Genomic DNA, 27,383 nt, shown 5'->3' with positions numbered 1-27,383 from the left:
CTATCTCCAAACTTCCTGCGTCTGTTCTGTTCTTTCTCCTTCTAATGGTTCCAGCGTCCACATGCCTTCATAAACGTAACTCGACGGCTTCTAATTAGATCCAATTATGTATACGGACCAGCCTATGGCTATGCAAGCACAACATGAGAGGAAAAAAGCATGTGAAGAGCAAGGTCATCAAAAAAAGCTAAAAAGGGTTTTAAACTCTAATGATCAATAACCTCTCTACCCCTCCAAGTGAATGCAATATTAATGCAATGAGCAGCTCTCGCAGCAGTGCAACCCCTCAGCCACCCACAGCACATAAATTATTTTGACATAACTACTGAACATGCTTCTCGTGAGCTTGGTTTAAATGATTCTTGCACTTTGCAGCAATTCCCCAGGCAGTGCAGTTTGACAGGGTCAAACGTGCTGCTGACGCCTGGAGCATCTTAAACAAAGGCCTACGGTGCATGCATCACTGCTGTGCAGGCAGTGACAGACATTCAGCAGAGGTACGATTAGTGGAAAGCCTATGGCATACAAAGGTGGCACGTGCAGGTATGTGCATAGGCAGAGCTTTCGCTGTGCTATTTATACTACATAATACTATACTTAATGATAAGAGATTAAGCCAGCTGTAAGATCAATGCAGTCCTGTGAGCTAGCCGGCTTACGCGGAGGTCTTGCTTAAAGTGGGAGGTTGTGTTGTATTAAACGATCTACAAACACTTCTCGATCCTTTGCTTTTTCCAAAGATGGAAGTAGTGATATCCACCTTCAGTTTATTTATTTTGCAGGTCAATAATTAGTAGTCATTAGTATACATGAGACACATAATCTGGTATTAGGTCATAACAACTGTGTCATGTTTTATCGCCTTTTTAGGTCTGGTAATTTTTAGAGCCGTTTTATTTTGAAAAACAGTTAACAGGAACTCTTACTGCTGAAAGCTTTAGTGGTTCAAAACGTGCGTAAATCCTGTCGTGGCCTTCAACACGAATATCTGCAGAAGCCCAGGAGTGCTTTCTGCACGGCTTTCCAGCTATTAGTGCTCAGTGGTTCAATAAGCAGGCAGTGTGACAATGACCGATCAATGGTGACTTCGATTCCTCTAATTAGTAAGTGAATAATAATAATAATAATAATAATGGATACTTTATTGATCCCCATGGGGAAATTACTTGTTTTTCTCTGCATTTGACCCATTCACTCAGTGAAGCAGTGGGCAGCCCACTAAGCAGGCGCCCGGGGAGCAGTGTGTAGGGACGGTACCTTGCTCATGGGTACCTCAGGGTAGCCGTTAAGTGGATTCGAACCGCCGACCTTCCGATCATGGGGCGACCACTTTACCTACTGAGCTATCCCTGCCCCACAAGTGATGGGCAACACTTGTATACGCAGGCATGCGATCACACGTGTCCCATGTGCACTTACACTAGTGCATCTCAGAACACCGAGTATTGTGTAAAGGTTTATTTTTCATAATTTAATTTAAAGAGATAAACTTTCATATATTCTGTAAAGTGAGATATTTCAGGCCTTTATCAGCTACAAACAGCCAGTATGTCAAATTATTAGAAGGCTTCCTCAGATCAAACAAAAAGGATCTCCATATGCCGACTTATACACTACACTGAACATCATCTGTATTTTTGGGGTTTCTCCTATTCCTCTTGAACAATGGCAGACGCACTCTTGTCCACAGTGTGGATAAAACACAGTGGATCAACCATCACCAGCAGACGGCACGGCACCCTAAAATCACCCTAAAAATGTGACCGCAGCAAAGAAACAAAAAGGGAAAAGGAAAATAAACTGACTGTCTGGGCAATGAGCTGAATTTACACTTTACAATACGAGCCCACACAGTTATGCTAATCAATTTCTTTCAGCAGCATTTCTCCATCGTGTGGAAAAATGACCCACTGTTACCACTGCACTTCTTTTCCTTAGATTGCGATATCTCTGGGATTAACTGTGCAGCGGCAGAAAGGGGAATTTTCCTGGTCCACTTAAGATTAAAGCAGCTGTATGCGGTCCATCAGATATATGGCTTGAGTTTAGAAACGCTCTTACCTAAAGAGTGGACGCCGTCCGCTTTTCCTGACAATCCACTCACGGCTCAGGTAATTGCTACTGCTTGTGCAACTGTTCCTACCACACTTTCCATTAACATGCTTCAAAACAGCTTTGCTGTGGCATAAACTCGATCTTCATCTGGACAGCTGTCGAGTCAGCGTTCTTCCCAACGACTGTGGTTACTAAACTAAGAGTGAAGAGTAATTTACTCACACTGAAAATGAAATACTTCAATAATTTGAGGAACTGAATAACAGTTATAGGCCATTGTCAACAAAATACTAACATTTACATGAATGTTTACCTTTTTGAATAAAATGATAAACTTTTCACAATACTTGACATTTTTGAGATGTACTAATATACACTCAATGTGCATTTTGTGTAGCACCATTTGCACATATACATTTCATGTCTTCATGAAGGAAAAATAGTTACAAAATAAATAAATATTAGATTTTAGAGGAAGATATTGATTTAATTAAGAAGAAGGCAGCAGGAAACATGAAGGAAAGCTTAGACCCAAATTAGACTGCATGCACTAAACAGATCTGTACATCTGCTGGTCTAACAGGAGAGAGTCTATTAAGCGAGAAAAGAAAGTTAGCAGTTTGTTTGATTTCGACTTTTGTCATGGACAGAAAGGGTCAAACTTACTATAGGTCCGTTTGCGTGTTGCTGTTCGTTACTTTGGTCCTTAAAATTTTAAGAAGACAGTGTTAGACTCATTGTATGTGAAGGTTCAAGAGTCATTTCATAAAAGCATCGCGAGCATCTGCCGCGGTGCGGTGCAAACGAGGCCCGGGTCTCTCGCGTTAAGCTCCAAAACTTTCCCCAAGTTGCCACATACAGCGATCCTTTCATCACACGGTCAAATCCAGACTTGCCACTTCTTTCAGTAGTGAAAACAACAGGATTGCACTACTGTGTGAGATAATCCACGTGTGTGTTTTTTGCTTTCCTTATCAAACAGCTAACAAAGCAGAAACGATTGCTCCACTTCCTTTCAGAAGGCTGAACAGAACATGTGATGAAACGAACACTGGACAACACCCTCACCAACCACCGACCCAGATAGCAAGTGTAAGCAGGGAACTACCCCAGGGATGCGAGGTAACACAGTGCACACTCATGTGGTTTCACAAGAACAATGGTTATGAAGAAATGGCAAACTGCAGAGAGTGGACTCGTGCTGTGCTTACCTTGGCAATCTGCAGCAGTACAATACAGTGCTTGATGGACTCTACCATACTCTGAAAGGGAAAAATCACAGAGCAATTAATTAGGAAGGAAGTGACTTCTAAACCCAACAGGAAGGAAAATGTGTTCATTCTCTGACTTACACAAGTAGTCTCCTTCAAATGTTCAATTTTCTGTCGAAAGAACAGAAAGAAGTAAAAAATGAGGTTAAAGAGCAGAAATACTGATGCGAGTAATGACGCCTGACTGGCTTCAGCCGGGGCTTGAAACTCCAGCTGTGAAAGCTTTGATGCAGTCGGCACAAGCAACCAGGTAAAGTGACCAAAAGCTGGTGTTAAACTCAAAGAGGAAGTGGACATATAACCCCAGAGGCTAGTGCGACGCCCTGAAGGTTAAACGTTTACACCTCTAATCTTCAAACATTAGAAGATCATCTCGGAGAACTGACCGGGCCTGAGAGGCGCTACAGAGAAAGGAAGATTGTAGTTTGAACAATAGTCCCCTTTTTACATCATGTACTTCTTAAATTGTCCATTAGTCAGTTAAGTGACTGAGAAAATGAACCACAAACTAAAAAACTGAACTACTGAATCGATCAGCCTCGCAGTCGCCAGCAGCTCGGTCCAAGCTGAGGGCAACCTATGGTGTGAGTAGAGGTGGTGGCAAGTTTTGGTTAAGCTTAAAGCAACACTGGAGAACAGACGGGTCCTTTGTAGGGCTGCCACGATTTGTCGACTAGTCACGATTACGTCGACTATCAAAATCGTCGACGACTGATTTAATAGTCGACGCGTCGTTTGAAACTTTGTACGATCACAAAAGACGCAGGAATAAGTAGCAGGATTTAAGAGTGTAATAACGGACTGAAACAGAAGATGGCAGCATTGCATGTACAAGGATGTCAGCTACCGTTAAACCCCGAAGAAGAAGAAGAAGAAGAAGAAGAAGAAGAAGCAGCTGTGTCCCAGAATTCATAGCGCGGCCCAGCGCAGTTTCCAACAATGGCGGCAGCTAGTTAGTTTTAATGTTACTCTTATTATTCTTTCTGGGTCACAAAATAAACGTTTAACATATTTTCAGGCGAGAATGTAACTGTGTAAACCTCAAATATCTGCTCAGTTTATCAGGACACCACATATTTTCAAAAGCGCTCCGACGTTTTCGGAGACATCTGTTACCCACTAGCTCGTTAGCGAGCCGGGGGCTAGGCTCACTAGCGCCGTGAGAACACCGGACTCCCCGCAAATCGTTTTCAAACCCACCGCCGTCTTTCGCTACTCAGGTTAAATATATATGAGTCACTTAGATAACTTAAAATGTTATTGTTTGGCTTTTTTTAGTATTTTATTTGTTCCTGAGTAAATCGATTTGGCTGAGACTAAAGTTATAGTTTTTACACAGCTGAATAAACGTCAAGCAGACAGCTGATTATCAGAAGTGTGAGATGCTCCAGAATTTACTCCAGTGTCCTGTTATATTTTAGATAGCAAGGAGTTTATTAATCTTCACCGAAACAATCTGCAAATTTCATTAAAATTCAATAAACTATCATCTTGTCTTTATTTTTAGTTAGCACATACCTTAAACACTTAAAGCTGTAAGCTAATGATACCGGTAGTTATATAAGAGCAGATGCTGCTGGTGCAATAAGCTGTAGTTTTACGTCTAATGGATGATGATCTGATTAGTCGACTAATCGCAAAAATAATCGGTGACTAGTCGACTATCAAAATAATCGTTTGTGGCAGCCCTAGTCCTTTGTCAGGACTACTGATCTTCTTCATGCATCTTTCCCCCATTAAGACGACGTCTGATGACGTCCCCTGTACCATTAAGGAGTTCTGACACCTCAGCATTCATAAATAAAGATGTGGTTTGATGACTATTAGAGTTTCTGGGATTTTCTAATGCACATCCAGTCATTTTGGACTCTAAGCAGGCCTGAAATAAAGCTGAAACCACTCAGTTAAGGAAAGCGCTTCAAGGGTTACTCCTTGAAGGATTAATTTTTATTCTTCATGGCTGATAAATAAATATCGAGGGGACTGAACTTTAGCTTTTGAAATAAGAGGATCACTTCTGAAATCACTGCTGCTTTAGGCCAGTTTGGAACAGAAATATCTGCGATACACCGACAGCTATCAGTTTCCATTCGCCCCCTGCTCCTTTGTTAGCAGCGGCTCTAATGATGCTGGACCGGAGAGGCGAGACGCGAGGACAGAGCTGCGCTGCTGATACTCACTCTGCGTGATTCATCCTCTTTGCAGTCCTTGATCTTCTCATCAAACAGCTGTGTGGACAAGAGATGAAAGAAAGGTTAAAAAACAGAAACATGAAATAAGAGCTATTCCACTGTCAGATGACTGTACAGATGACACAGTGGAAAACTACTGAGAGCTTATCTAAGGAAGGACATGTTACGTGGTTTCCTTAAGATGCTGGAGACAGTGTCTACTTTCTTTAAATACAGTTATCTGGTTTGTCACCACAAATCTTACTCACAAGAACTTCTGCTTTACCGAAAAGTAGACAAGGAAATGCTCGCTGACACAGATTCAATCTATAAATATAGGATGAGAAGCCACTGAAATCTACAACATCTATATCTACCTCACGGTGTGGATTTCCGTCGTGTCCTACCTTTAACTGATCAATCAGAATCTGTAGGTAGGCGTCAGCTTCAGCTAGCTTCTTGTCAAAGTCTTGAACACTAGGAACAAATCCCGTCTCAGCCTCCTAAAGACAAGGGAAGAAACACAGCTGAGCATCGGTGCAGTCCTCGACGCAGGTGTTGCAAAAGGTATTTGCATATTCAAAGTAAAGCACAAAACCACAGTCCATAAATCCAGGGCCGTGTATTCACATATTTATCTGTTCATTTACCAAAAAAACAAACAAATAAAGGGGGGAAAGCCTCTCATATCCATCGCCTCCTGGTCAGGTAGGCTTTATAAACTGTTACACAAAACGGTGGAGAGAAACATCAACAGTTCAGGAGAATTTTCCAGCAAGGTACCGTAGTGAGGGAGACATGAGTACTATTGTTTAAAGGCTCGTCTACATGAAAGGCCAGCAGGTCTGCCTGGTTGCCTGATGGAGGCCAACTCGTTTCAGGCCCTGAAACAAAGCTGAAATCAGGACTCATGACCGGAGAGCATTCGGTTACGGGCTGAGGTGCACTCAAATTCATTGTTTGTTAATTAGCTTCCTTTAACGGCCCCCAGACTTCACACACACACACTTTGTTACATAATAGCCATTAAAAGGTAATTACTAGACTATTGGCAGAACAGACGTGACCAGGCATCTGTCTGCCTGTCTGTGCGCACCCACCAAAGCACCCAGAACAATCCAGTAAGCTGTGACACAAAACCAAAAGACAGGAAAACGGGGGAAAAAAAATAATTCACCCCCATTTAATCACCGAGGCTGTCAACAGCAAGGACACCGAGTGCCCGCGAACACACAACACCCGCCCTACGTCAAGCCAGCGGACTCAGGAGATGACTAACGGCGTGTGTCAACGCACTTTACCACTTTACAGCAGTTACGTGGAAAAACGCACAACACCTGAAAAGCCGCTCTGTCAAAACGAAACAACTGCTGTCAGAAGTCAAACTCTTATCAAACCGTGGTGGGTGTCACTGCTGCTTTGGAGCTGCCATGTTGCAGAGTCCAGCTGCGTCGCGAGTTTGAGGCGCGTTTTCTTGCAAACGAATGAGCTCCGATAGGAAAGTGAAGAAAAGCCATCAACACAAAGTCGGTGAAGTTTAAGCTTCAGAAAAACATATACACTCAGCAGCCATGAAGCTATGAGGGCAAACTTCCTCAAAAGGATCAAAGGTGCTTGTTCAGCTTAAAGGGGAAAATGTAGCTGTCTGCATGAAGGCCTGAGCGAAAAAAAGAGAAAACAAAGAAGAAAAAAAAAGGCTGTTGCTGTGCGTCTTTGGGGGGTTTCACCCAGACTGGCACAAATCCTGAAGAAACTTGCCGGATAACTCGCTACACTGGAAACATGTAAGTGGAGTATTATTCCAGTAAGGCATCGCATCAGGATACCAGCGACACGCAGCGAAACAAGTCGGAGCGAAAATCTCTACAGGAAACTAATTTCACAATAAAGTGTTACAAGACCGATTAGAGATGAACCACCTGAGCCTCGACGTTTACTCTGCACTGCGTGAAAAGTCAAAGAACAGAAGTGAACAAGACTCTACTTTCCTCCATGTGTATTTAAAGCTGACTCTACCTGCAGAACAGCCCGGCGCTCTGTTACCACCGAGCAAACGATGCGTCCTGTTTTGACAACACACGTGACACAGGGGAAGTGTTTTTCTTTCTTCTTTTAACGTTTGGGAGCAGAAAGTCAGAGGCAGGTGGTTGGTTTATAAACAGCCACTGTAGTGCTCACTTCTGCCCTGTTCTGGAAATACTCCCAGACTTCCACTCCCACGCGTTTGCAGCGCGCAGACTGTCCATCCCTGTGACACAGCAGCAGGGAGGTTTAAGCGTGGCCTCCAGTGTTAAATTAAGACAAAAAAAAAAAAACCCACCCCGCCCCCCACACCCACAGAGCAGACTTTACAAACAACACTGCCCTCGCACACTCCCCCCTCCCTCCCCTGTCTATTTGTCTTTCCACTCAGCGTGACCCACTTTAAAAATGCTGCTGTCCCAGTGGCGCTGCAGCCGCGTAGCTTCTCCCCTCGCTCTGGTGCAGCGGGGCTTTTGCCCGTCTGTGTGCTGTTACTTACTGGGTGCTGTGCTCCAATAGACATGCTGCAATAAGCCAGTGCATCTCTCAGTCCATTTAGCAGAGTGCAAGGTCGCTTTCTCTGCCTCCGTATCTCTGTTTTCCCCACAGCTACAAACCGCCAGCTCAGCTGAAGTCACATTCTTTCCTCCTCCTTCAGCACCACAGACAAACAAAACAATTTCCTCCCTTTGCTCCCCACTGCGGTGTGCCAACGTAAACCCTAGCAGCCTTCAGACTGTTAGCGGGGCTTCAGCAGCAGTTATCAGCTAAGCGTTGGGTCTGAGCCGACTTAATCCAGGACCCTGCCCTGACAGGAAAGCCACACTTCCTCTCGCACAGGCGGACGAGAAAACACACAAACCAACAGCAAGCGCTGAGAGGCACGAGCTTTAACAGCCACGGGGATTGGCTGAGACAGCCGAGGCAGATGTTTGGCCGATTGAGCAACCGGGTCTTGGATTGGGTAGCTGGGTCACATGATGCTTCGACAGCAGCGCTGCATAGGTGTGCGCATGCATGTGTGTCCGCACCGAGCACGCAGGCACACGCGTAGCACATCAAACGGATTTGCCACCAAAGGGAGAGAGGGAGGGCGAGCAGAACAAGAAAGGTGGGAGGGAGAGCAAAGCTTGGTTATGAGGATGAAGAGAGGCGATGAGGAGGAAGAAGCGTATCTGGATGAGGATGGGAGGGAGCATAGCGGAAGGTTTGTTTTGAGGGAGGAGAGCAGGGAAAGAGGTTGAGCAAAGAAACAACTGCAGGGCAGGAGGAGCAATTTCTACACTCATAAAAACAGATATAAACGCCGGTGGGACAAAAATGGCAGCAAGCAGGTCAGCAGCTGAGCAGACTTTCCATTAAACTTAAAAGCCTGCTCCTAAAACCTGTCCAGACTGGCCACGTATTTCCAAACATCCTCAGCCTACGATGACGCAAATGTCAGCATTTTTCCCTTTAATACAGACGTGAATTATCTTTCAGCTCTGCTCTCTTGAGGAAAAAACAGATACGAGCAATACTCGTAAAGCTTAAAGTGCTGATAACCTGCAAAGCCCATTCAAATCCATCACGAGTGTTCGGGTGTAGTTTATGCAAATACAGACTGCAGTGAAAGCTCTGATATTATTTTCATGGCAGGGTTTTCAAACTCGTTTACCTCTTCATCTAAACCAGGATCATCTTCAGGTATCACAAAGAGCGGCACGCTCGAGTTCGGAAATACGAACTGTGCGACGGGAATTTGTATAAATGGCAGGCAAACACCAGAGGATCCACGGAGCAAACAACTCCTCTGTTAACTGCAGTGGATTAGACAGAAAGACACACATCCAAAGAAGCGCTTGGTTTCATACCCGGAGTTGGAGGGTGTGCCGGAGGATAGTTCCCTCTAAGGCGTGGATCCACTTCTCCCGCTCGTCTGCATCTCGGGCTGAGGACAGAAACACAGAGACACACCCAGTGAGCCACGTTTTCCATCTGAAGCCCATTGAAAGAAAAGAGTAATGAGAGCACTAAGATGACATGAGTACTGGTGACGCAGTGAGGGACACTGAATATTCACCTAGAAAGTTTCAGCGAAAACACGTTTACAGGTTTATTTCTCTCATGTCATTCGGTGACGGCAACCAAGAGATATTCTGGTAACTGTTCCCCGTGCCATACATGAGAGCTGTACCGATCCTTAACCAAACTCATGCCGCCCAAAATGTCAAACTTTCCCTTCTAATCAGAGTATTCATCAGAGCTTATAGGTCTGTGTCTAAATTACATTAACATAAATGTCAATAAAGCCTCTTTGAATTTGAATGAATCTTTATGCATGTTTGAGCCTTCCACTGAATATAATGGAACTAAATGGGACTTGGTCTTTGTGCTCACAGTACCAAAAAAAACAAACAACAACAAAACTCTGTCTCTCTGGAAATCATGACCCGGTTTGCCCAAACCTACTAACCTCGTGGTGCGCGGTTTCATAGAGGAACTACACCCACTAAATGTTTTACAGTTTAGAAGGAAGTGTGCAACTACACGAAACTGCTCAACAACAAAAGGTGCACAGTTTCTTTCTCCTTTGTGTGAGCCAGTCAGAGTTTTTAAAAGGTGTTTTATTGGCGTTTGAGGCCTATAAAGTGAATTCAGTTCAATTTTATTTATACAGCGCCAAATCACAACGACAGATGCTGAGCGAGCGCTTTAGTGACAGTGGGAAGGAAAAACTCCCTTTTAACAGGAAGAAATCTCCGACAGAACCAGGCTCAGGGAGGGGCGGCCTCCTGCCACGCCACCTTCATTATGCCCAATGAGGCAGGAGTCTGACAGACAGACATTAAAACTGAAGCTTTTTAAATACGCTTCACTATATTTAACTCATTCAGACATAAAATCTTTGTCTGCATGACAGTAATGGCTGAATCAATACCATAAAAGTGACCAACTTTTATGGCAATTGTAAAAATGAGGACTTACAGCTCCTTTCCTGTGTTGCCACAGTACTGATTCTCATCTTTGTGTGAAGCAGAGCAGAGTGAGGCTGCACCCTCGGAGCAAAGACAGCGACATTAACCAATGACCCAGAACAGGCTCTGGCACATGCAGTACACACTGCTAAAGGCTCCTGGATGCTTTTTCCTGCCACTGGCATACGTAATATTGCATTTTCCTGCCAAGACACGGAATGAACTGAAGTGGATGGGTGCTAAAGCTGTACAGCACTGTGCCAAGTCTGAGCCAATCTGTTTACTTTTTGCTAAGAAAATGGGAAACAGGTTCAGAAATCTATTGAAACGTGTAAACATATATGGAACTACAGTATATAAGGCAAAAAACCCACAGAGTTTATACAATAGGAATATTTCTGCAGGACATTCAAGCTTTTGGGTGATGGCTCCCTTTTGTGGATTTCTGTCAATATGACCCCACGCGGCTCTGAGGAGACCAGTCTATGGCTGACAGTGTTTTTCTATCCAGGTGAGCTTTTACTGCACTGGGCGAGTGTTTGGGATCATTGTCATGCTGAAAAATAGAGCTGCAGCCAAACAGATGCTTTCCAGGTGTTACTGCATCCAAATCTGACAGTTCCATTAATTTTGGCAGCCCTCAATAGCTCTACCATTACAGATCGCTACAGACACAAATTTGGATTCACGACTCCAGAAGACCCGTCGCCAACGATCTTTAGTCCAGTTTCTGTGCCATCTTCAGATCGTCTTCTTGACACCCACAGAGAGACTTCAGCAAACAGTAGATGGGTCAGATGCATGTTTGTCTGTTTCTAAAGGACAGGACTTTCTGTTCGTCTGCTGCAGACACGTTTTTAGTCCTGCACTTCATTTATTTTTAAGGACACACTGCACACCATGCTGAGATATGCCAAGTTTCCACACAAACCTCTTTGGGAATCCCCTTGTTGGTGGAAAAATGCCTGTCAAAATGTCTCATCTTTAGCATTATTTCTAGACCCGTGTAGACTTGTGTATTATATGCAGACAAAACACTGACCTGTGAATCATTTGAACCATTTAACAAAACAAAAAGAAAACACCCGTGTTAACTGGCTGGCTTAAAACACAAAACCAGAAATTTGCTGGAAAAGGTCAGGTGCAAAGACCGGACAGAAAAAGCAGCTAATGTTCCAGGTGAGGACAGTAATCAATACAGTCTCCAATCAATCTCCAAAAGCTGTTAACAAAGAACTAAATATGTCCTTGAATTAGCTCCTAAACTCCATCCTGTGTAAGAGTCATCTTTCATTGAGCTGGAAACAAGACAGAGCAGCAGATGAGCAGGCTAAGGAGCGCTACAACAGGAAAGCTTTTAAAGACATTAAACGGCAGCCGAGGCTCGGGCCAATCCACTCAGACAGCACCTCGCTGCCCTCTCACTTTCCGACTCTGCAGGGGAACAGATCTGCTGCAGCTAATGTTGTTCAGCTCTACTCACGACAGCCAGGCCATCCAAGAAAAGCTAATACAGGAACTGTGTCACAAGTCCAATCTTTGTCCTAGTTACTGATTCACATCTGGAGCTGTGATTTGCTTTGCCAAGGAGGTGTGAGCACATTATTCATCCACCTGACAGGAACCTATTTTGTTAATACTCCACCAACATTCACGTTTTGTAGAATTTAAACACGTGACACAGAAAAGGGAGCACGCAACAGCCCGCCTCGTTAAACAATCTTTAACCTGCAAGCTCCCCAGTACAATATCTGCGTTATTCCCATTTGTGTCCAGGTGAGAAAAGAGCAGGTAATCGTGCAGTGAATTTACAATGAGCGACCGCCATGTGCTCTACTCAGGAGCAGCTGACGCAAGCAGCCTCCTGCTGTGAGACGCGTGTGAGGGAGGACATTCAGACAATGACTCGACCTCCTTCTCAACAATTTCCAGAAGTTTTGGGAAAAAGAAAACAAAAAGACAAAACTGAATATGCAAATGTTTTCAGTGAATGTTAGCAGCATCTATAGTATGTGTTTGAATTCATATCCTTAAATAAAATAAAGATAATAATTAAGGAAATTTGGGGATTCCAGTCGTGCAGTTTTGCAGTATCGTCAAATTTAACCGAACAAAAAGGACAAAAGTCTGAAAGTTAAATGCTTTGTCCACAAATCTGCCATTAAACCCGCTCTTAAAGTTTTACGATGCCGTGTGCAGACCAAACCCGTTACTGAAAGCTGGGCAATGGCAGCGAGGCCCAGCAGGGCTATCAGAGGCACGAACGGGAGGGACCGCACCTCACACCAGCAAGCTTCAGGTCAGCCACTCGCACGCGCTGCAAATATTAGAGGAAAACCCACAAACTTTCCCACACAGAACAGAAATCACTGCAAAATCTAACGGCTAAAAATAAGATCCCCAAATGCTGCTGCCAAATAAAGACGAGTTTCCACACATGTAGCAGCGGTGCACAGCGGAGATCACCTCACATCCAGCAAAAGGAACCGATACTAGAAAAACATATTTACAAAGGAGGGTATGTGTTGGTAGAATTTTCCACAGGATACAGCTCGTCTCACGAACGCTAAAGTACCTGCTGCGGATCGACCGATGTGTACAGGAGAGACTAAGTGAAAAGTTGGGAAAACAGATGAATTCAATAATATGATTAATTTGATGTCACACATTATTTTTCCCTCCTGTTATCCTTCAAAATGCAGGAAAATCTTTGCAAGCTTCTTTACAGTATCCTGCTGATTGCACAACATCATTATATCACTGTAACTGAGTTTTTCAATGAATCCCTCCCCACATGCACCGAGCAGCTGCTGAATGGTTGTGTATTTGACTCTCCGGGGATGTGGCCAACTTTAAGTGAAGTCAGAACTCACAGCGTGGTTTCCACACTACTTTTAAGCTCGATTCTTGTGGTTTTAACCGTTTTTCCTTATCTAACAATCAGGAAAATGAAAGAACTGGATGTGCAAGGATTTTGTGCCGAACCCAAAACAACAACGCTTACGTTGTCCCTTAAGGAGACCAGGATACTATCCACATGAACAACTATACAAAAAACGGCCCCGCGGACCGGAAAACCGCTCCAGCTGAGTATATGAACAAAGTTACGGTCACCTAAACTGTAAACAATGCCATTCACAGACAAGTAGACACACGACAGATGGTGCATGTGCAGTTACAACCAACACAGACAAATATCATGTCCAGTTTTGTACTTTTAACCCAAGGACTTCATGTTAAACCGTCAGTGACGTCTGCTTATGACGCTCAGCACTTCTTCGTTATGCTGCTGCTCCTTTTTCCCCGTGTTAATTATTCAGCCCACTTCTTTCTCCTCCTGCTATCCTCAGACATGCTATGAGACGACTGGTCACATGTCTGAGCAAGAAGGCTGATGCTAGACTACAAGCTGCCAATACTCTGACCCTGTAGCTCCCCCGGCGTGGTGCAGAAATCTTCTGAATGGTTACTTAATCGAAGGTGGATTGGTGGGAAAGTACTCTGTACTTTGCTCATTTAATGAAGATTAGAAGAAGATGAGCGTTGGCGACTTTTCAACCTGACACAAACACCGGTTTCATTCCTGAAATAACAGAGAGGTCGAAATGAAGATAAAGCTGTGAACAAAACGTATAACAAAAGGACAGAGCTGACAGTGCAGGTGATGCTGAGGTGAGGGAGGGCCCAGGAGAGACAGAACAAGACGGAGAACACACAGAGGTCTCTCATCCCGGACGTGTGCTGCCCGACTGGGAGAGAGAAGACAGATAGCTTTAGCAGATAACAGAAGGCCAGCAAAGAGCAAAGAGGGGAAATGAGGAAAAGGGCTCTCAGGCAGCTATGATGCACCGCCGGGGGAGAGAGGCTGATGAATAATGGATGTTTCTCTAAATAGAAGGAGCGCAGAGCCGCACTCCAGGCTAGCACAGTGGACTGTGAGCTCAGAACTATAATTTAACCTGTAATATGGACTGTGCAGTAGCAGCGTGCAGCTTAGAAATGAGCAGTTTTGACTGCAGGGATAAAAGGAAAAGCATCGCTCTGAATATAAGTTCTAATCTCAGTTTCTCGCTCGTTTCTTTACACCGGCGCACCATCCATGACCAGGAAACGCACACACTGGCCCATTGAGATGCTGCTGCCAGTCCTGTGAGACCGACTGCATAACACTCTTACTCCAGGATCGTTTTACAGCAACACAGAAACTAGTCCTGCCCGACATCCTCTTGATATCTCAGCTAACAGCTGATGCAAAATCTCATGTTCGGTGCCAATTTTTTGCTCGTCCTGCCAGCGGAGACACATGAGACACTTCAGTCCTCCGCTGGGTATTTGGAAAGCAGATGTGTCTTGCATCAACTTTTCATTGTTTTCACTCAAAAAGACGACCGTGGGAGAATTCGCTGCTTTCAAATCGACAGGTTTAACTCGAACGGCAGAAACCTTCGGTGTCTCACTGTCGCTGAACGCGCAGAAATTTCCCTCTTTGACTGATGATTGATTTGCTCTCATTAGAATATAATTTGCATCTCCTGCTCACACACTCAGTTAACTCAGATAAAAATAAATGCAATGGAAATATAAATAAATGCATCTTGACTGACAAACATCAGCTGCAGAAAAGCACCAGATTAAATAAAGACAATGATATTTGAGCCATTATTCACTGATGAATACATCCGCATGCGAGTTACTGTCCCGAGGGAGACAAAACGACGTCTCCACAGCGAACCAGCAACACCAGTAACATAAACATCCCTTTCTAAAATAACACAGCGAGTTTGTGCAAACATCTGAGGACTGTGCATACGAACGTTACCTCATCGCGGACAGTGACTAAACAGTCGTAGTCTGAACTGTCCTTGAACCTCGACTGCAAACCCTTTCTACCATGCACCACGGAGCGCACTGCTCCACCCTGACCGTACATCCCAGAAGACAAACAGACGACGCCTCCTTGCGATCCTTTCGCCCCGGGCTGGCATGCATGCTGACGTCGTGGTTTTCTCCTTACCCTTGCGTTTGTAGAACCACAGCATACAGCTTCGGAACACAGACATAGGAGAGGGCATGGAGGAGGTGAGAAGGGCGGGGGGCCCATGGACTGTGGCTGGTGACCCTCAAGGAAGGAGGTGAAAGGGGATGCTGGTAGTGAAGTGTGCAGGGATTTGGTGGTGGCGAAACAGACACAAATGGACAAATGGAAGGGCGGAAATGAACCAAAGTTAGAGGAGGTTAGTTAAAGACCTGGCGGAGCGACAGGGTAAAAAAGGTGTCTGCGGTGTACTGAACAGGATGGGTCCCTGTCAAAAGGAGGAAGGGGCTGACAGGACGCGAGGGAGGGGGGCGATGCTGTAGGTGGGAGCCAATCCTGTCCCTACGGAGCAACCGGCTGTTAGAAAGCGAGCGACGGCAGCAGCGGTGCGGCGAAAGGCGAGCAGCAGGAGCAGCAGCAAGAAGAGACCTGAGCTCAGCAGTATCCCCTTATTATTCCCAGTGGCTCAACTGCAGAGACACATAAGCAGCAATCTTCCTCTTCAGCTGCAGTGGAGACGGCTGAAGGGAAAAAGAAGTCTTAATTGCTTCTTCTGCTCCAAAGGAATCTGTTTAGCTCGCAGTGGAACAAATCTTGTTTACCGAAATATGTCAGTCCAACTTCAGAGCTCGAAGAGGAAGAGAGAAACAGCTCAGACGCTTGCAGCATGCTTTGAGATTGTGTAGATGCCAGTGTGTGCGTGTCTGCTGGCAGTAGAGCAAACCAATCCAAGACGTTAAAAGGCAGGAAGGGGAGAGAGAGGGAGTGAGAGAGCAAATGGACAGCATGGCTGAATGCAAAGCATTCACAGAGGACTACATAGAGGAGAAGAGGGGGGCTGTAAGAGAGCAGAATTAACCGGGGGGACGCCTCACCTTGGAAATGGAAAGTCTTCTGGTCCACAGTGATGGTGAATGTGCTGTCGTCCTCGTCATCGATGCCGATCACAGCTCCCTGGGCAAACAGAAAGAGAGGAGGGGAGAGAGAGAACGGGAAAAGCAGGCAGTCAGACAGGGACACGTCATACTCCACTTTCCATTTCGATCTTCGTGCCCTCAACATGTCCCCAACTGGCTCTCATTTATTAATCAACCCTAGTCATTCTCAGCAGCTCACCCTCTTCTCTTCAAAAGCTCAATTTCCTGTTGCCTCGTCATCTTTTTCCTCAAAAACTAAAATAAATCACCGTCTCTCTCTCTCTCTCTCTCGCAGACACACAAAAATGAGTGCAGTCTTTTGGAACATGGTAGAGAAGAAGGGAGGGGAGGAGGTGGGATTTGGGAGAGTGAAGGAGGAGAAAGGCAGGGAAGGGTGGAGAGAGAGAAAAAGTACACCAGGGAGCAGCAGCCAAAAAGGAAAAAAGGAACTGCAGAGGAACGGCCTGCTGGCTGGCTGGGGCATTAGCTCCTAGCAACAGAAACAGGGCGTGTGACTCAGAGGTTGCTTACACAGCAAATCTCTGTAAGGGGTGGATAAAACAGCTGTAAAATCTGTTTGTTGACCCCTGAAAAACTCTGTTTTTTACATTTTTATTTTATACAACCTTTATAAAGTCTGTGCCATTGCTTTGAACTGACTTTCAGGGACACGTCTCTGTTCTGAGGGCTTCTGGATTGTACAGTATCCAAAGGAGCTTGCGAAGAAAAGCGTCTGGACTTCTTTAAGTTGCTTGAAAACGTTTCACCTCTCATCCGAGAAGCTTCTTCAGTTCTAAGGTCAAATGGTGGAGAGTCCCAGATATAAACCTAGTGGGAGTTTCCCCCCACAGAGGGACAAAAGGACCCCCTGATGATCCTCTAATCGCCTGAGCCAAGGTGTGAAACTGGGTGTGGGTCCCAATCAGCCAGAGTTTCGGGTGAGCTCATTGTGAAACCTGGCCCCACCCTATCATGTGATTTCCTGAGGTCAGATGACTCTCCACCATTTGACCTTAGAACTGAAGAAGCTTCTCGGATGAGAGGTGAAACGTCTTCAAGCAACTTAAAGAAGTCCAGACGCTTTTCTTTGCAAGCTCCTTCGACTACAATGACCTGGATGACTGAGAACCTTCACAGACATTGTACAGTATCTTGTGATGTGTTGTAAACCTGTAATATTACAGGTAAATTAATATTAATTTGTCTTATATTAAAAACTAAATAGTTAAAAAACAGGTCACTGACAAGAGATTCATATTTGTATGCACGTGTCTGGAAACGCATAATGAAACGGATACAGACACCCAGCCCTTATCAAATGTGACAGATGATACCTGCAACCCTAAGTGCAGCAAAACTGCATTGCATGCACCAGCCACTTTATTAGGTACACCTGTAATTGCCAAGAGCAGCTCAAAGCATTTGACAGTGTAGCTATGATGAAGACAGCCTGCTGACGTTCAAACCGAGCATCAAAATGAAAGAGGATTTAAACGACTTTGAATGTGTCACGATTGTTGTTGCCAGATGGGCTGTCTGAGTATTTCAGAAGCTGCTTATCTGCTGGGACTTTCTCACACATCCAGAGTTTACAGAGAATGGTCTGAAAAATAGAAAATGGGTAAAAAGTATTCAGGAGAGTGTCTGTGATCGTCAAACCGTGAAAGAGATGGGCTGCAGCAGCAGAGACCACACCAGGCGCTGCTCCACACCTCTTTATTTTTGATTTCTCAGTTAACATAAGCTCATTAAAATGGGCGAACATTCATGTAGATTTAGGGGTGATGAACTCCAGGCCTCACGGCCGGTGTCCTGCAGGTTTTAGATCTCACCCTGGGTCAGCACACCTGAATCACATGAGTTCATTACCAGGAAGACATGTTGAGGAGGTCATTTAGCCATTTGAATCAGCTGTGTTGGATCAAGGACACGTCTAAAACCTGCAGGACACCGGCCCTCGAGGCCTGGAGTCGCCCACCCCTGATGTAGATGCTAAAAGTTGCAGCCTCAACACTGCATTTAATTCACTGTTAGACTTGAGTAGCTTCACTCAAAGTGTACATAAGCCCACTCACAGTTTTCCCTCTGTAATATTACACTTCTACACATATTTATTATTAAACATTTAATATTGTAATAATGGACTACACAGCACTAGGAAAACAATTTCAGTGGACAAGATGTTTTTCTGAAAGTGGTCTAAATAATTTAGAGAAGTGCTCCCTTCATGGCATGTTCTTCATACCATCAACAATAGCAACTCAATGCAGAACAGCTACCAAAACCTGATTTTCATAGAGGTCGATTATCTCTTAATACAGCTCCATCCTCACTGTGGACGACCTTGGACACTGATGTTCCTCTAAAAACATGAAGGCAACAACTTCTCTGGCATAACTCAAATGTGCTGCTTGAAGTAGTTGGAAGTTCGCGAGCAAATCTTCATTTGGCCTGGAAACCAATCATTTGTTGGTCTATAAAAAGCTCTTCATGAACCAGGTGATCTCAACATTTATCACTGATTAAAGAAAATAAGAACAATGGCAGGTTTCTTGGCATTAATGTGGGCAGGCTAACAAACAGTCAGAGCTCTGCTGAGCTGAATATTCCTTCAACTTAAACGAGTAATTAATTAATGTATTTACAAATAATTTTAACCATTAAAGAAACATTTACATCCATACAGATTAAATACAGCAACTTTAGTAACTGCTGATATTAAAACCAACCTTTCCAAACCGACTTCAATAATTTCTTACGCATCGACATGTTCGTTAGAATCCCTGCAATTTATTTTTTATTCCTATTTATTCTATTTATCCCCTTTGTATATTTTATTTATATTTGTCTCTGTATTTATATATATATATATATATATATATATATATATATATATATATATATATATATATATATATATATATATATATATATATATATATATATATATATATATATATGTGTGTGTGTGTGTGTGTGTGTGTGTATATATATATAACAGTTCTGTAACTTCGGTCGTTGCTGTGCTTTTTTTGGAAGTCGAATTTCCCAGAGGAACCCACCCGAGGGATTAATAAAGTTCTATCTTATCTTATCTTATCTTATCTTAAGCCCATCGAGAGGTTTTATCACACGTTAATGCTACCACGTCAAAGACGATCGATTTACTGACAGGCTACGTCCCACACACTTTTAATGCAGCTGTATTTATACCACTAAGCCACTAAAAGAGAGCAGTAGAGTTATCAGACTATATTTGGCTGTAAAAATCATATAAACATGTTGCCTAGTGAGATACTCATGCTCAGGATGGCGTGACAGCCTCCAGTAACAGTGTATAAAATCATGGAGTCATTTTTGATCAGATCCTTCAACGCGTATATTAAACAAACATGTAGCATTGCTTTCTTCAACAGTAAAATATCTCTAAAATTAAAAAAGCCATCTCAGAGTGATGCTGAAAAACTAGTTGATGCATTCATTTCTTCAACAGTAACTCCTACAATTCATTTTTATCAGGTTGTTCTAAAACATCCTACAAAAGCCTTCGGTGAGTCCGAAGCGCTGTAGCAAGAGTGCTGACAGGCACACGAAAGACAGACCATATTTCTCTCACACTCACTTTTCTTTATTGCTTCCCAGTTAAATTTAAGTTTCCTCCCATACAAAGATAAGACCCTATCATATCTTACAGTATCATATCAGCCTAACAGAGCACTTCACTCTCAGAATGAATGCTGACTTGTTGTTCTTAAGACTTGAACAGGATTTCCAGTAATGCATCGACAGATGTTCATATACCACTGCAGCATATCCTGAACATGCGTCTTCTATCTTGTCTCCCATGTTGTCCTTTCTCTTTTCTTCTTCCTCTCACCCCCACCGGTCAGATGGATGCCCCTCCCTGAGCCTGGGTCTACCACAGGCTTCTTCCTCTCTTCCTTTGTTGTCTGACTGTTGGGCTTTTCTCCCAAATACTGCAAACTCTTTACACTGCTGTATAAAGAGCCTTTAGGTAACCATTGTTGTGATATAAATAAACCTGTATTGAATTAAAATCTCCGAGCACCATTACCTGCACCCTGCTGAATCAGCAAGGTGTAACTAATGAAGTGGCCAGTGAATTTTATAGACATGGAAAACTCCACCATCATATAGTTCCTGTTAAACCAAATATATAAACATACTGTGTGAAAGTGTAGTAAACATCAGTAAACACAAAACTGGACGCAACATCCAGCCTAGCCAGAGAGGCTGTCTGACAGTGTTTAGATTTAATAACATGTTGGTTGTGATATTAAAACTACACAGCGTTGCTCGAGGGTTAATAACACGCAGCCACAACAATGACTTTGTTGACAAGAGTTTAATTAATTTAATGACGTAAATGTACTAAACTGCAGTCACCACTGGGTTTGGACAGGGCGTTTTTCACAGGTAGTGAACGACTGACATGGTGCTTCTCTTTATAAAAATAGCACCGGCGATTGTCTGACAATTGAGGACGTTGTGGAGTGAGAGGGTATTGACCAAATAATCAATCAGGATAATGCAACCCAGTCATGAAGTGTGTTGACAGCATTAGCACAGTTCAGGATGGGGATGCACTCTCCTACATCCTGTCTGATTAAAATGTTTGAAACAAACGACATCATGTATGTTGACTGCTATTTCATTATCACAGAATAATGTTGACTTTCACTGCAAAACCACTGAATATTCAATTGAAGGAAAATGCCCTGCAACCAGTATAACGCTACATCGGAGGATATGACTTTGCTGCTATTTAAGACGGGTCAAAGCAGAGTGACTCGTTAAGAGTTTGTTCAGGGTTTTAATCTGATAGTTTTCTACAATCTCATTTGCCATTACTGCATGATTACATACGAGTACATGAAACTGGATCCTCTGTACAGATAGTTTCAGAAGATACTTCCTCTTTTCGGTCCTACCTGGCTAAAATAGTGAGTGCTTATTTTTAAAATAATCAACTTTCTCCTATTTTTTAAGTCAACCAGCCAACTGAAAACACAAGAAACTTAATATGTTGATGTGCAGCTTCCAGGAAGTCTAAAGGTTAGAAGTGTATAAAATGGCTACGTAGATACGGACAACAAGGCCAGACTAAGAAGCTCTGTTTTGGTCACATCAACAATCTCCTCCCTCGTCTCGAGTGTGCAAACTTTACTTCAACTCAACCTTTGATCCCAGTCATGTTAGAACATACAGTGAATTCACAAACCAAGGACAAACAGGTTTACTTTCAAACGCAGCAAACCAGCACGATGAGCAAAAAGCAACCAGACACTTTCTTTTAACCTTTTTATTGGTCAACAGACATAGTTCTGCTTTTTATCCTTCATGTCTTTAGACATTCACAATTATAAAAAGAAAGCTCATTCTTCCAAGGCTCCCTTGTTATGAAGAAGAAACAAACACACAAGTATGACAACTGCTGCTATCTAGTGGACAGCAGCCAAAACTGAAAGTGCTCAGAAAAGGAGAAGTGCTTTACTGGAACGTAGCAGCAGATTTATGAGTATGTGAAACTCGTCAAACTACGTCAACAAACAGAGACCCGTCAAACCAAATCATGTCAGATAACCAGAAACAAAGGTAAAGCAGGTAAGCAAGGACGCACAGGATACATTTAAGGAAAACTATCACGAAGGGTTCGAGGCTCTTACCCTGAGTCGTACGCAGCCTCTTCTGGATCCTCGCATCATCTTGTCTTTTGACTGTGAATCAATAAAACAAACAGTCAGGGATCAAAACATTTAAAGTATGAGAACATGATGTGCATTTAAATGCAAGCACATTTTTACATGTTTATGTTCGGAAATTTCAATAATTCCAACAACTTTCAAAAGTCCAGAAGTTCCAAAAGTCTTATTATAAGAAAATAGAGAAGATTTCTCCTAAAATAATAAAAGTAAATGGCAGAAAATGTGACTGATGTCGTGGCTTAATAATTCATGTTAACCATATTTTTAGAGTTACTTTAAAAAAGTTTCTTACTTTTTGTTGAAATGAATAACGCTCAGAATAAATTTGGACATGAGCAAAACAGGGATGCAAATACAGGCAGAAGTAGAGGTGTCTGTAGCTCAGGAGGGAGTGCAGGTCATTTACTAATTGATCTGACTGCTCCAGTCTGCGTGCCAAATACCCTCGGGCAAGACACCAACCCCGAGTTGCTCTCCGATATATCCATCAGAGCATAAATGTGTGTGAATGTTAGACAGAAAGCACTGTAGTAGAAAAAGCATAGAAAAAAAATCGTGTGCTTGTGAATGAGGCATGTTGCAAAAAGTGCTCAGGTAGAGTATAAAAGCGCTAAATCAAAGCCAGTACACACACTCACCCTGCGCATGAATGTCAAATACATACATACACTCTCTCTGATCTTGGAATAAGTTGGGCTGAAGGTTCTACAGTGTGTGTCTGATAACTTCTCCTGAGTGATCACGATACACTAAACTGGAGATTTCTCTTTACCAGGATAAAAAATACATTTTTTGACACTCACTGGATGAACCGACATTCAGAACAATGGCAAAGTCAGCTCTGGAAATCACTTGAGCCATTTGTAGACAACTGCAGATTCCAAGATCATCATTTTAAAAAACTATATAAATACAAATTATTCAGTTCTGTCAGCACTTCACTAACCTACGGAAGAAGACCCTGTCACCCTCAGATGAGTGACGCTTGCTCAGGATGTTCAAGAACCATGAAGATTCAAGCCATGAAGTGTAAAAGCGCTGACCAAGAAGTCGACACCTTCGAGCTCAACTGAAATTGTCAGTGGCCCACACGGACAAACCAAATGGTGTCTAGAGAAACGTTTTATGACCGAATGAAGAAAAAGAAAATTGAGCTGTTTGGATGCAATGGTCATTATTTTTGCCACTATTACAGATTTATTTTTGTAGACTAAAGGTCAAGCTTTCAAACCTAAGAACATTGTACCAACTGTCAAGCATGGTGGTGGTAGCCCCAATATGTATTCAAATTCTGCAAAGAGTTAAAAAATATCCAGCCACAATTATGCCAGAAGCTTATTGATGGTTACCAAAAGTGTCTGGTGAAGGTGCAACTCACCAAGAAACATCTAACCAAATAATAGTCGGGTTGTATGTATATATTCGAGCCGCTATGTGTATTTTTGGCCCAGTGTGGATTAGAAAATCCTAGATAAATTCAAGTTCTTGTATTTTAAAGTTCTTAAAGAAATAAGTTGTGTGTAAACTCCTGATCACAACTGTAGCGGATATATTGGACAGAGAATCAACAAACTAGGGCTGCTCAATTAATCGAATTTTAATCACGATTACGATCTGGGCTTTCAACGATCATTAAAAATGACTGAGCCGATTATTAGCCCCTCCCTCCCTCATGCTTTACTCTTGCGCTGCTCCGTGTGGTAAATCGAGCGCACCGCTCTGCATTTCGAACACGCATCACAACAATTAAGAGGACCCGAGGGAAGCTCGGAAAGCTAAGCAGAAGTTATTTGGACAGGAGAGTGACTGCCTTGGTTGAAAAAAGAGGTAAAAAAAAAAAACTTCAGTGGTGTGGAAACATTATGGGTTCAGTCAGACGTGGATCAAGTAGACACAGTGTGTAAACTTTGCTATGGTGTAGTAGCTGCACCACAGAGCAACACTGCAAAGTTCACTAAACATAGATGTTTACATTTTTCATTTATTTCTTATATTGCAAACATTTGCACTGTTATCAGTATTTGCACTGTTTTATATTATTTTTTAAAGTCATTATTCAATACATTGTTATTATTAACCCTTTAAAGCCAGTCAGAGCAGCATGCTCTGTTTTGTGTAACTATTTTTAAATCCCTGTAGAACCTGAACCATGTAAGCTAGCGCAATAATTTGTTTTGCATATGAAACCGGAGGAGTTGTACTTACATCTGATGCCATCAGCTTGTCCTAGGTCCCGGTTTCCTTCCACATAAAGCTTTGCAAAAATTGCATAAAAAGCACTTGCAGGAACAAAAACATAATATTCCAGAAACACTTTGCCGATCTGATCAGCTGTTCTTAACACTTCCCACATTGAAAAAGACGTCAACGTGAACTGTCGCATTTCCTGCCCGAAACCGGAAGTGACGTCATTTTCGCGGAAAATGTAGTTTTTTACTTGTAGGCCTTAAAAGCCTATACTGGTGTTTTTATAAGTCATGTTTGACTTTTCTGAATAGATTCCGTGATGCTTAGAACTAGAATTGCACTGCTAGAAATAGTTTATTTTGATGCACATGCTGTTTTCTTTGCAAATTTGCATCATAGGATTGTTTTTTTTTGTTTTTCCTGCAGTATATATAAAAATTGGTGTATCTCCAAAATAAAACTATGAAGATACTCAAAATAAATTTCCTGTTGTTGTAAACTATTTTTTGCAACTTTTTTGTATTTAAAGTTTTGAGGGATAAACCTCTTAAATTTCTCCAAGTAGAAATATATGTAAAAAAAAACAAAAACGATTTTCAATTTTTTTTGTAGTTTATTGCGCTTTTTTTGCAATTAATATAATTACTATGGACTTAATGCAGACATATTATTAAAATTTGGGCTATAACAGTTGTATTGATGTATAGCAACTTGAAATGCTCCCACAAATGGCACTACAGCATGTAAAAAAATAATATAAGCTCTGGCGGACTTGGTTCTATGGTAGGTCTTAAAGGGTTAAATAAATATCGTCAAATAACCATGATCTCAATTTCAGTGAAAATAATCGTGAGTATCATTTTTGCCATAATCGAGCAGCCCTACAACAAACTGATCAAAGACCCACAAGACAACACACATGCCATCAATACAATGTTGGACCGCCAATCAGGATTATTTGAGATCCTGTTGGCAGATTCTTCTCACACCTCCTATCATGGTGACGACTATAATTCAGCACACTAACTGCAGTCACGGTTACCTGACAGCTCAGGTTACTGTGTTCATCCCTTCAGAATAACACTGTCAATCGCTCTCTATGTGAACAAGAGTACATTGATTTCTTTTTCACTCTGTCAGAGGAATGGACGGCACTCGCTCTTCCCTACAGCTTGTTTCACCGGTTATAACTTTTGCCTGGTTTACAGTCCACATTATATACTGCTCAAACACCCGGTGAGGTTAACTAACCAGCAGCCACTCTCTACCTTTGCAGTGTAGCTTTAAGGAAACTAGTGAACGCTGTTCGCTTGGTTAACTATCAGAACAAAGGTCGCCTCTCACGCATCCACACACATTTCTCTCTTCATTTCCCCTGACAGTTTAAACGATCCATAACTATCTCTACGTGAATACTGTGGGGTTTTAGCGTGTAGCTGTGCTAGCTAGCCGCAATTGCGGAAGCATGGGCAAAAAATGCTATCACCCGATTGGTCAGTTAGCATTCGAAAGCCTCTGCTATTGGCCAACGTACGCATCCGTCACCAACAGAGACTCGCCTCGCTTTGCCAGCTGAGACTCCCAACTCCTGACAAACACAAGGCCCTTCTCCCACTTCTGCTGACGACCAGCCGCAACTTCCACAGTCTAACCTCCTGAGCAAGACATGCTGACAATCGCAGCCGAGATGAACGTACCGTGTAGTACGACAGCAGGCCGGCATTGTAGTCCAGAACAAACCAGCGATACTGCCAGCCTTTCATGACGTTGGTCCACTTGCTGAGCGGCCCCTCCATGATGGACGCCATCTTTACAACAGGCTCTGGGCGGGGAGGAGTCGGATATGGTGTGGGGTAGGCGTCATGGTATGAGGAAGATTATCGTTCTGATGATGATGATGATGACGCTCATCACATTCAGCATTCAGTGAAAATAAAGTAAGAGTAGTCACTTGACCAGGAGATCATGCTCTGACACAAAACGACTAAAACTATAAATAAATAAATAATCATCCAAGTAAAAGTCGTTTCCAGTGATTTTGATAAAGATGTTGTTATTATTATTGAATCTTACCTTTTTTTTTATATCCACAAACGTGTGAATTACCGGAGTTCATTTTAAGTGTCTGCTATGCTGTCCTAGTTTCATCAATTATTTTTTTTACAGAAAAAGTCAAATACACTACAGATGCTATGTTTGCTTTGACAGTGCTGATGGAGAACAGTAGAGAGAGTTGCAGGACATGTATGATGGTTGTAATACAACAGGGATTGGATCTGAGTCCCTTCTTGGTTGCCATGGTGATGGACAGGCCAGACCAGGGGCGCATCCAGAATTTTTTCATAGGGGTGGCCATATGGGGGCCACTTAAAATATTGGGGTGGCACACCAAAAACAGAACGGTGCATGGGTGCTGCAGAAGGGTGGGGGTGACAATGGGAATCGTGAGGGGCATACAAAAAGCCCCTGGGTCAGACAGGAGTCTCTGTGGACTATGGTGTGTGCAGACAACGTTAGTAAGGGTAGGGAGTAGGTGGCAGAGAGCCTAGAGAGGTGGAGGCATGCTCTGGAGAGAAGAGAGAATAAAGTCAGTGTGAGTGAGATAGAAGACGTGTGTGAATGAGAGGGAGAAAGGCTGAACGATAAACATGGAAAGAGTAGAGGTAGTGAAGCTCGATGAGTTTATACACCTGGAGTCAGCCATCCAAACCAAAGGACGGTGTACAAGAGAGTTGATAGAGACAGGGCCTGCTGCTTGACAGTAAAGATTTTCAACTTGAATATTTTATTGATCTGTATCCAATGTGTAATTTTAAGTGTTCCTTAAGCTTTTGAGCAGCATATTTTACACAGAAAGATTTAATTCAAATCAAGTCAGTTTTATTTATGTAGTGCCAAATCACAACAAGAGTTCTCTCGAGGCGCTTTGTGTTGTAAGGTATAGACCCTAAGATAAAAAAGAGAAAACCCCAAATAACAAATGGCCCTCATATTAGCAACACTTGGCTAACATCGTCTGTTCCACTTGAAATTTACTGCAAA

At 42.9% G+C, this 27,383-nt stretch overlaps 1 protein-coding gene across 5 annotated transcripts in view; it reads right to left on the bottom strand.

The window, feature by feature from the left end:
• Window positions 1-26,619, bottom strand: part of osbpl9 (oxysterol binding protein-like 9) — a 37,118-nt gene extending 10,499 nt beyond the window's left edge. The window contains exons 1-10 of one of the 5 annotated variants that reach the window (XM_085450027.1): window positions 26,415-26,619; window positions 26,039-26,226; window positions 22,116-22,166; window positions 16,387-16,465; window positions 9,373-9,449; window positions 5,905-6,000; window positions 5,507-5,554; window positions 3,408-3,437; window positions 3,267-3,317; window positions 2,722-2,760 (exon numbers count right to left, since the gene is read on the bottom strand). In XM_085450027.1, the coding sequence (XP_085306153.1) occupies window positions 2,722-2,760; window positions 3,267-3,317; window positions 3,408-3,437; window positions 5,507-5,554; window positions 5,905-6,000; window positions 9,373-9,449; window positions 16,387-16,465; window positions 22,116-22,166; window positions 26,039-26,149 (582 nt within the window). In that variant the 5' untranslated portion in view covers window positions 26,150-26,226; window positions 26,415-26,619. Of the gene's footprint in view, window positions 1-2,721; window positions 2,761-3,266; window positions 3,318-3,407; window positions 3,438-5,506; window positions 5,555-5,904; window positions 6,001-6,894; window positions 7,695-8,018; window positions 8,418-9,372; window positions 9,450-16,386; window positions 16,466-22,115; window positions 22,167-26,038; window positions 26,227-26,414 lie in introns of those variants that run through there. The other 4 variants (XM_085450025.1, XM_085450026.1, XM_085450029.1 and 1 more) reach the window with 4 other exon arrangements.
• Between the last annotated feature and the right edge of the window lie 764 nt (window positions 26,620-27,383).

The sequence above is a fragment of the Copadichromis virginalis genome, linkage group LG23 (genome assembly GCF_057382275.1).
Source record: "Copadichromis virginalis isolate Kocher_CV1m ecotype Utaka linkage group LG23, C_Virginalis_male_GT1.1, whole genome shotgun sequence".
In the NCBI taxonomy this organism is placed as follows: Eukaryota; Metazoa; Chordata; class Actinopteri; order Cichliformes; family Cichlidae; genus Copadichromis; species Copadichromis virginalis.
The sequence above is the reverse complement of the archived record's forward strand: the minus strand, read 5'-3'. Positions and strand labels throughout refer to the sequence as shown.